Below are 10577 nucleotides of genomic sequence, written 5' to 3'. Positions count from 1 at the left end.
GATTCTTTCCCTGAAAATGTTTGTGTTGCCAAATTCTGCTGCTGGTTTGTTTACTACCTTGTTGCCCTGGTAACCTTACATTGGCTGGGCTCCACCTATGAACACTTGGGCAGCTGACAGAGCTGTGTTTATCTATCCTGCACAATTGTATTAGCTGTAGCCTAGCAACCAGCTGAATCAGTTGAGTTAGTTACAATTATACAAAAAGTGCACTTACTTTTCATCTCAATATTTTGGTTGAGTTCCATGCGTTTTCAGTCCAACTTGTTCTGCTTGTGTTACCGCTTATTGGAATGACACTGTAGTGAGATATTTGCACAAATACAACCATTACCTTAAAAATCAGACACCAGGACCTTGCGAGGAAGAGGACAGGACCCAGCAAGTTAAATTTGACCATTCGACTGCATTTCAATATCTGGACAGTTCAAATGGGAAATGGATTCATGAGAGTGCTTCAGAGTCGATTGTAGTTCTCCGACCACACGCAAAGGAGCTCAGATCACATCAAAACTCCAAGCAGGTGAGAGAAAGTCACTTTGTGTATTTAGCCCATCAACAACACACTGGAGAATCTGGCATTGTTCTAAGTGTATAACAAACTAGACCAGGAGCATTCTATATTAAATTAGATTGGGAGCATTCTAGGCATACACCAACAACTTTACATTCACATCGTGTGTTGAAATGTCCCAGAACATTTTACAGGGGCAGCAGTGGACACTGAGCATTTTGTCGGGGGTGGAATTCAGGGGAGGTGTTCAAGGATGGTCAAAGAAGTAAGTTTTTAAAACGGTGGGAAGAGAGGTAACAAGATGGAGAGGTTAAGGAAGGGAACGCCAAAGTGTGAAGCTATGGTGGCTGAGGGCTCTGCCTTCAATGATGGAGCTCAGGTAAAGTAGAAGAGCAGAGAGTGTGTGATGGGATGTAGGGTTGGGGAAGAATACAGGGGTTGGATGGAACAAAGCTAAAACAGGATTTGAAGATGAAGACGACGGTTTTGAAGTTGATGTATTGGAGGACCTGGAACAAGTGGAGGTCAACAAGGAGGGGGAGGGGGTTGGTTTGCAGGATTTTGTGCAGAATAGGATATGGGCTTCAGAATTCTGGATGAGTTGGGGTTTGTGTGCGGTGGAGTTGGGGAGGTTGGCGAGGAAACCATTGGAAAAATCAAGACTTGACGTGATGAGGGCATGAATGGGGAGTTCAACAGTGATGGGGGTTCAGTCGAGACACAGGTGGGCCATGTTCCGGAGCTGGAAGTGAGCAGTCTTGGCAATGGACCGGGTGTGGGGTTTGCAGTTCAAGTCAAGGTTGTGCATCAGCAGATTCGGGCTGAGCAAGCAGCCAATGAGAAAGATGGATTCGGAAGCTTCTGGTCAGGATTAGTTTCTTTCTTGACGATGGTGAATTGAAGAAAATTCTGGCCCATCCAGGATTTGACGTCAAATAGGCAGTCTGACAACAAATGGGCAATAAATACTGGGATGGGCAATAAATACTGGCCTTGCCAGCGATGCCCACATCCCGTGAATGAATTTTTAAAAAACACAGTAACAGTGTGGATTCAAAGGTGAAGGGACTGGTAGTATTCTAGGTGAAGAGCAAACTAGACTGGGAGCATTCTAACTATGACTTGCATAAGAAGCTTTAGTTTTTGAGAGTTTCTTTGCTATTGTGAAAGTGACTGAATCTGTTATGACTACATAGCCTCCTCCGCACACCCCAGCCAGAACCAACAGCAGACCGGCCATTGCAGATACAGAAACAGTAGTGATGTAATAAAACTCACTACACACTTGGTTTGAGTATAAAGCAAGGCTTTAGTCAACTTGTTTCAGAACATGGATGTCTAGTTGTACTTCACTAGTTCCTTGTCTTACAAAATGCCCCTGAAAAGCTGGGGCCGAAACCCGAGTATTTATACTCCTTGGACGGCGCCACCAGCTGGCCGTCCAGCATTATTTCACGAGTAGTTTCTTGCTGAATGATGAGATTTATAACAAGTAGCATGAGTGTCTCTTTGTCTAGTTCTACTAATAAGCTCTACAATTGGACACAGTTATTTTCCTTTGCAACCAAACTATCAGAAAAAGGTAGACAGTGCCTCATTTTGGTGCCTCTAAAGGACAGCACCCCCTGACAATGCAGCACTCCCTCAGTGCTCCACTGGATTGTCAGTCTAGAAGATTGTGATTAGCTCCCGGAGTGGGGCTTGAACCCACAATCCTTCTGACACAGATGTGCTACCAACCGAGCCAAGCTTGATATGCAAATTATATTATAAATGTATCATCGTCTGATAACATCCCTGAGGGCCTCTTACATTTCCAAACAAAGCATGTGGCGATGTCTATGCTGGTCACTAACGTCTATTATCTATTCTACTGCATCATTAAAACATAGCCCAGTGGTCCTATTATAAGAGCGAAGCCTGTCTATCTATAATGAGCCATGGTGTGGAGATGCCGGAGTTGGACTGGGGTGGACAAATGTAAGAAATCACACAACACCAGGTTATAGTCCAACAGCTTTATTTGAAATCACAAGCTTTCGGAGCGCTGCTCCTTCACCTGAAGAAGGAGCAGCGCTCCGAAAGCTTGTGATTTCAAATAAAGCTGTTGGACTATAACCTGGTGTTGTGTGATTTCTTATATCTATAATGAGCAACCTTGGGTAGTCTTTGTAGTCAGATAAACATAGCTTCACCACAGATAGTCTTTCCAGAAAGATCATACATTCAAAAAAAATCTAAATACTCAAGTCATGAATAGAAAGAAAGGAAGACTTGCATTTATATAGCGCCTTTCGTGACCACCGGACGTCTCAAAGCGCTTTACAGCCAATGAAGTACTTTTGGAGAAATAACAACAGGAAATGCTGGAAAAACTCAGCAGGCCAGGCAACATCCGTGGAGAGAGAAATAGAGTCAACGTTTCAGGTCGAAACCCTTTTTCAGTCCTGACGAAGGGTTTCGACCTGAAACGTTGACTCTATTTCTCTCCACGGATGTTGCCTGGCCTGCTGAGTTTTTCCAGCATTTTCTGTTGTTATTTCGGATTTCCAGCATCCGCAGTATTTTGCGAAAGTACTTTTGGAGTGTAGTCACTGTTGTAATGTGGGAAATAGAATGTAGAATAGATGTTTCATACTTTACATGTTTCCATTGTTTTTATTAGGATGTCAAAAAAGCCATGGGGTACAATCACCGCTGCCCCTTTGCCCCTCAGTCACCAGAGAATGACAAGTCGTCAGATTCAGCAAACAGTGGAGCGGCTGCACAGTGGCAGAGGAGTTAGAGCACCACCCTGTGGATACCAGCAGCAAAACAGGCTGATCGAAGCAGAATTGGCGCAAAAGCACAAGGCACTGAGCCCAGAGAGGCTGAAGCAACTGATAGACCGACTGAGCTACAAGGCAGCAGAGAAAGCCAGCGACCAATGTCGGGTTCCACAGGGGAAGCTCAGAGAGATGGGCATCCTCAATTCATACGCATGGAAGGGATGGAACTAGAACGTGGTTTGCACAGAGATTAATTACTCATGCACTGCTATGGGTGGTCTCCTGGGATTAGATGCAAAATATCCTGTAGAGTGAAAACGAAGCAAAATGTATAATCCCATTGAAATAATTAAAGCTATCAATACATGTAAAAATAAAATTGAAACTAAAATCTAATGTGACTGGAGCATTCAATACTTGTTGTCATGTCCAATTGCAAATGTCAACCTGTTAGAACACATATTGGCCCGGATTTTGCGGTCAGTGGCGAATGCCGTTTATTACACTTACACTTGCTCAGAGATATTTTATGGGCTTTTGCACAGGAACTTGCAGTGATTAAAAAGCCATTTTGGTGCAGCGCCCTCTGCAGGGGATCTGAGATCTGTGTAAACAGGGCAGGCAACGGTGTGTCTCCTTAACCAATCAGATTGAAGAATCATTCCTGAGCCGTGCAAAGTCTGAAGCAGGAAGTGTCAGTTAGAATAGTTCATTCAATGCTAAATCAAGTACAGAAAGAGAAATAAAGAGAGGGAAATAAAGATGGGATTAAGAGAGCGAGGTAAAGGTGTCAGCTGTAGCTCAGTGGGTAACACTCTTGCCTTCTGAGACAGAAGGTCATGGGTTCACGTCCCACTCCAGAAGACTTGAACACAAAAAACACTCCAGTGCAGCACTGAGGGAGCGCTGCACTGTCGGAGGTGCCGTCTTTCAGATGAGACGTTAAACCGAGGCCCCATCTACCCTCCCAGGTGGACATGAAAGATTCCGTGGCACTATTTGGAAGAAGAGCTGAGACATTATCCCCAGTGTCCTGACCAATATTTATCTCTCAATCAACATCACTAAATAAAACCAAATTATCTGGTTATTATCACATTGCTGTTTGTGGGAGCTTGCTGTGCGCAAATTGGCTGCTGTGTTTCCTGCATTGCAACAATGACTCCACATCACAAAGTATTTCATTGGCTGCAAAGCGCTTTGGGATGTCGTGAAAGGTACTATATAAATGCAAGATTTTCATTTTTTTCTTTAAAAGAGACAGAAAGAAAAAGTTTTTAAAAAACACCATTATTTCTACTGCAAAATCCGGGCCAATGTCTGACCTGTCCTTTGGTTGCTTTTCTTATCATGCTATTTATCTTCATGAGATTCTCACTGCCATTATTGGCCAATCAGAATGATAGCAAAATACTGCAGATGCTGGAAATCCAAAATAACAACAGAGAATGCTGGAAAAACTCAGCAGGTCAGGCAACATCCGTGGAGAATGTTTGTTTGACTCAGATATTTAATTTGGAAATTCATGGCTCTAGAAGGTTACATTTTACATGAAATGAAGTTAAAACTGTGAGAAAATCCCAATAATTAATTTAAAGGTCTTTTTCAGCCCTCAAGATTGGTGTACAAAATGAAAGTGCATCTTCTCATTCATAATTATCTGTACTGATCATTTTAAGAACAGAAGCCTGGAAGTTTCTCTGAGTGATCTCATTGGATAAATGTTTGAGATGCTAGAATCAAGTTCCTCTCTCTGCTATTTTAATTGAGACATTAACCCAGCTGAGAAAAATGGGCTAATGCCTCTATTACAGAGAAACATAGAAGATAGGAGCAGGAGTAGGCCATTCGGCCCCTCGAGCCTGTTCCGCCATTTAATGAGATCATGGCTGATCATCCAAATTCAGTACCCTGTCCCTGCTTTCGCCCCATATCCCTTGATCCCTTTAGCCTTCAGAAATATATCCAACTCCTTCTTGAATATATTTAATGAATTGGCCTCTACTGCCTTCTGTGGTAGAGAATTCCACAGGTTCATCACTCTCTGGGTGAAGAAATTCCTCCTCATTTCTGTCCTAAATGGCTTACCCCTTATCCTTAGACTGTGACCCCTATTGGCAGGGTTCCAAAGACACGGAGACAGCCAAAACTCTGCAAAGATCAATGCTTAGAACTTTTGGGACATCCTGAGCAAAGGCTCATCTCCTGGTGCAAAGACATCTAGGCCCTGGGCCACCCTGGCGTAGAATGCCTCCAACAACCTTAATAACTCATTGGTTCCTGATATTCATTCCCTTTTTGATTCATCGCCTAACTCTCTCTTACTGTATATCGAAGCCTAAATTCTAAACTTTACATAACGCTCAACTCAGCCTGTGCCGTGAGCCAGCTCAATCCCATTTTTGCCATTCTCACAAAATTAAGGCGTATAAATCAATTTTAAGGCTGCATGCAGAACTCCGCCTGCAGTTTTAGGCAGTGCAGCACAAGTCAGGAGTGTGCTGGAATACTCTCCACTTGTCTGGATGAGTGCAGCTCCAACAACACTCAAGAAGCTCAACACTATCCAAGACAAAGCAGCCCACTTGATTGGCACCCCATTCGCTGGGTCAAAATCCTGGAACTCCCTCCCTAACAGCACTGTGGGAGCACCTTCACCACATGGACTGCAGTGGTTCAAGAAGGCGGCTCACCACCACCTTCTCAGGGGCAACTAGGGATGGGTAATAAATGCCGGTCTTGCCAGCGACGCCCACATCCCATAAGTGAATAAAGAAAAAGTAAACTTCGAATGTATGGCGCACGTGTAGTGTAAAATAGAGTGGTGTGTGGCAGTATAATGTAATGCAGTGTCGTACGGGGAAGTGTCTGTACAAGGCAAAACTTGCCAATGGGTTTTCTAATTTATAGTATGTAATTATGACATGGAAACCGATCCCTGCTGTAGTGTAGTTAATTTTGTACGGATAGAAATTGGATTGTCCCGCAGCTCTGTTGCTGCTGTAGAAGATTGGTGGCCGTGCTGATTTTGCACTGAGTGATTACTTGAAATTTGTCATGTTTAATAAAAGCCTCGTCAGCCCTCCACCGCTGCTTAGATGTAGTGCTGCTGAGATGTAGTACCACTGACCTGCTTTTTTTTACAGTCACCACTGCGCGGTCGGAGAAGATTAAAAAATACATTGCCAACAGCGATAAAACACAGCAAAGTGTCAAATAAACTGGTGACCAAGGAGCAGTGGCAACGCTGAGGAGAAACATCACACCCGAGGCCTGGGAATGTTGTTGGTGCTGCACTGATTATATTTAGACCCCTTCCGAAGAGACCAAGATCTGAAAAATTGGGAGCAAGTCGTGGCTATGGTACTTTCAACATTAAACGTTGACGTAATGATGCCCGTTCTATGAAGCATTTGCTCATGTTTCATGATGATGAAGATGCAACTGAGAACACAAGACAATGTGAAAAGGCCCTTTTTGCCAACAACACATGTCACAGCATTTGAAAGTAATTGATGGTATGAGAGGTGCTTTGGGATGTTTCTGAGAGATATAGTGAGGCACTATCTTAATTCTTCCTTCCTCTCCTCCTCCCTCCACCTCCACCAGCCCACAATCTACGGGGGGAATTTTCCCAGCCCTGGGAAGGTGGAAATGGAGGCAGGACTGCCAGGAAAATGACAGAAACTGGGAGCGGGTACCGACCCTGCTCCCAACCCGCCTCCGTGCCATCTTCCCGGGAGTCGGGTCCCCGACTCGCGCAGGGACCCGTCTCCTCGAGGCGGGAAGGGGATTAGAACCAATTAACTGCCTGCTAACAGGTAGTTAACAGGCAGTTTTGAGGCTGTTCCCCATTTTATGCCTGCAAATGCAGGCTTCCTGACGGCTGCGAACCTCGCCAGGGTCAGCGAGGCGAGCAGTGGGTCTGCGGGGGTGAGAGGGGTCAAAATGTCAGCTGTGGAGGTGAGTGATGGGTGCAAGTGTGGACAGGTAAGTATGAGAGGTGAGTGTAAAGTGTTGGAAAAAGTTTCCTTACCTTTGCTGCTTTCTGCAGGCTTCAACCTTTGAGGATCCGGAGGCGCCTCATCTCAACGGCAGAGATGACAGAATGGCTGCTGCAATCTCAGATGCAGCAGCCATCTGCTTTATGCTGAGGAGCGTGGTATTGGTGAGCCTGTGTGCAAGGGCTCACCTTAGAACAGAGATTGCCAGTGTTTGACAGCTTCTCAAAGCTGTCAAACGCTGACAATTCATCTGTCAAAAAAATTTCGACAGATGAAGCGTCATACGCTGACGTCATCTGTCACCAGCTTTCCCTTAATTGGGCGGTAACAAGGCCAATCAAGGGAAAATAGCGTGGGTTGGTCAGACGTCGCTGGGGGCGGGACTGAAACCCGGAAACCAGAAGTCCCGCCTCCAGCAAGTCTCCATTGAGAAAATCCAGCCCTTGATGTCAACATATTTTGTGGTTGAAATGAATGGGGTAAGATGGGCACAGCGAGTACAAGAGGATCGGGCGGTGGGGGGGAGCGCACGTCCCAAATAGGGAGCAGCAACCGCCCCTAACAGGGCCTTATATTAACAGGAAAAGGCAAATCTTATCCCATTCATTTTGACCACAAAATGTGTTGACACCTCTCATACCATCAATTACTTTCAAATGCTGTGACTTGTGTTGTTGGCAAAAGGATCTTTTTACATTGTCTTATGTTCTCAGTTCCACCTTAATTTAAATGGACGGTCAGTTGAGCTGGCTCAGTCTGGAGCAGGCTCCTCCGCCCCACCCGATTTTCTATAATTACTGCCCCAGGAACAGGACGCTCTGCCTCAGTATTTCCAATTAATTTTAACCCTCAATTTTAATTACTGATAATAATAATGGGATATAAACTGAGTGCATGATGAGGAACCATCTTGGCACAAATCATAACTCAACTGTAATTTTTATCACTCGTGATTAACAGTCCTGCTTATTAGTGGGATAAAAATGGCTTTCTATCACGTGTTTATCTGTCAGTTCCTAAAACATAATATTTAAAATTGAACTGTTATATCAATGGAATGCTGCTAACACAATGCAGGTATAGTACAATTGTTGTACAAAATAATGTGCCTGAAATTCGGGTGGTTTCGACAGCGTACGCTCAAGAAAGGCCCCCGCTAGTTCTGGGTTACCGCGTGCACTGCACACGCGCAGAAACCCGGAACTTGCGATCTGTCAAGTTTGGCATTGACAGATCCTTCGCATCCGCTGCACAAACACTTTCACTGGCCCAGTGCTGGGCTATTTGCCCGAGGCGTTAAGGCCTTCTTTTACCAGCGTAAGGGTCAAAATAAATCTTAAAAAATAAAATGTTAAAAATAATTGAAACATACACATACATTTAAAATTAATTTAGGTTAAATTTTGGCCCATTTTAAAATGTTTACATTTATTTTTCAAAAAATTATATTTTTATTTTAAATGCTTAATTAAAGAGTCTTTTAATTAATTTTGAACATGGGAAGATTTATTTTTATTTAAGTGGTGTGAATTCTTATTTATTTGGGGATTTCTATTATGCTGATGGGGATTCTGTACGTAAGTGGAGTCCCAATAAGCATCATAGGAATTCCCCTTTTTGATTGGTTGACCAGGCCCACGTGATCCCAGGGATACTTGCGAACCGCCTGCGCCCTGGGATCCGTGGGCCTTTACGCAGGCCTACACCTGCAGGCCCGAGAAGGGAACTCTCCATAACTGTGGAGCCAGGAGGTAAGTACGGAAATATATTGCATCTGTGAAATTTTTTATCACCCTTTCCCTTTTAATTTCCTTCATTTGTACGTGCTGCAGTTAAGCAGTAAACAAATAATGATTTGGTTTTTTTAAAGTATCAAGCATTTCCAAAAGTGTTACTCTCAGGTACAAGGCTGGGGCCACATTGTACAGGAAACTTTCTTTTACCCGGCACAGACGGGACCGACGTGGTGCCGGTTCATCAAAAATTCCGGATAACCGAACGCTATAGTAAAAGATACGGAGCTGAGAGCTCCGTATAAAGCAACAAACCCTGTTGCTTGCTTCAGAACAATGGGCACAAGTTGCAAGCGTCTCTGTAGCTTAGCAACAGCTGCAGCCACACCCTTGCACAGCAACACATGGAGTAAAAAAAGTAATAAAAGTTACCTGAACCTACTCCTGAATTTTGCCGGTTAACTGACATTTCCGGTTATTTAGGTGCCGGTAAATCGAAAGTTTCCTGTACTCTGTTGCTGTGCTATGCCCCACTCCCTCTCCGTCTCTCCAGGCCTGCCTCTGTCTCTATTCACATTCTCCAATTGTCACTCCAGCTAGTTTGTCTTTCCCACTCCCCCTGTATAACACACCAACCTGTTAAAAATCACCAACATATCTCCTACCTCACAACTGGAGGGTCAGTGACGTTACAGTGCGATCAGTCGTGATGCAGGAGCGAAAGTTATTTCCCTAGAAACACCCAGGAGCAAGTAGAGAAATTGGCTTCACGTGGTAGGGATTCCTGATAAGGGGAAAGAGGGCTTACAATTTGGAACATAGGAACAGGAGGAGGCCATTCAGCCCCTCGAGCCTGTTCCACCATTCACTGAGATCATGGCTGATCTGTGACCTAACTCCATATACCCGCCTCTGCCCCATATCCCTTAATACCTTTCGTTAACAAAAATCTATCAATCTCCAATTTAAAATTAACAATTGACCAAGCATCAATTGCTGTTTGCAGAAGAGAGTTCCAAACTTCTACAACCTTTGTGTGTAGAAGTGTTTCCTAACTTCACTCCTGAAAGCTCTGGCTCTAATTTTTAGGCTATGTCCCTAATCCCAGACTCCCAACCAGTGGAAATAGTTTCTCTCTATCTACCCTATCAGTTCCCCTTAATATCGTGAAAACTTCGATCAGATCACCCCTTAACCTTCTAAATTCCAGTTTGTTACAACCCTAGTTTGTGTAATCACTCCTCGTAATTTAACACTTGGAGACAAGGTATCATTCTGGCAAATCTACCTCCACTCCCTCCAAGACCAGTATATCCTTCCAAAGATGTGGTGCCCAGAACTGAACAGAGTACTCCAGGCTTTGTATAGGGCTTTAACACTGATGTTCACCTACAACAACCACAACTTGTATTTATATAGCGCCTTTAATGTTTAATCCACCAGCTTAAGCATTCACTCCCTCCACCGCCGGCGTACCGTGGCTGCAGTGTGTACCATCTACAAGATGCAATGCAGCAACTCGCCAAGGCTTCTTCGGCAGCACCTCCCAAACCTGCGA

The 10577-nt window shown here is 44.2% G+C and overlaps 1 protein-coding gene across 2 annotated transcripts in view; it reads left to right on the top strand.

The window, feature by feature from the left end:
• The window catches only part of aqp9b (aquaporin 9b), a 105194-nt gene extending 101516 nt beyond the window's left edge, over positions 1–3678 (top strand). For both annotated transcript variants that reach the window (XM_085968717.1, XM_085968718.1), the window contains one exon: positions 3180–3678. In XM_085968717.1, the coding sequence (XP_085824843.1) occupies positions 3180–3513 (334 nt within the window). In that variant the 3' untranslated portion in view covers positions 3514–3678. The remainder of the gene's footprint in view (positions 1–3179) is intronic.
• Positions 3679–10577: the final 6899 nt, after the last annotated feature.

The sequence above is a fragment of the Somniosus microcephalus genome, chromosome 27 (genome assembly GCF_052327205.1).
Source record: "Somniosus microcephalus isolate GS21.2 chromosome 27, FLI_Smic_1.0, whole genome shotgun sequence".
Lineage (NCBI taxonomy): Eukaryota > Metazoa > Chordata > Chondrichthyes > Squaliformes > Somniosidae > Somniosus > Somniosus microcephalus.
This window is presented reverse-complemented; position numbering and strand designations above follow the sequence as displayed.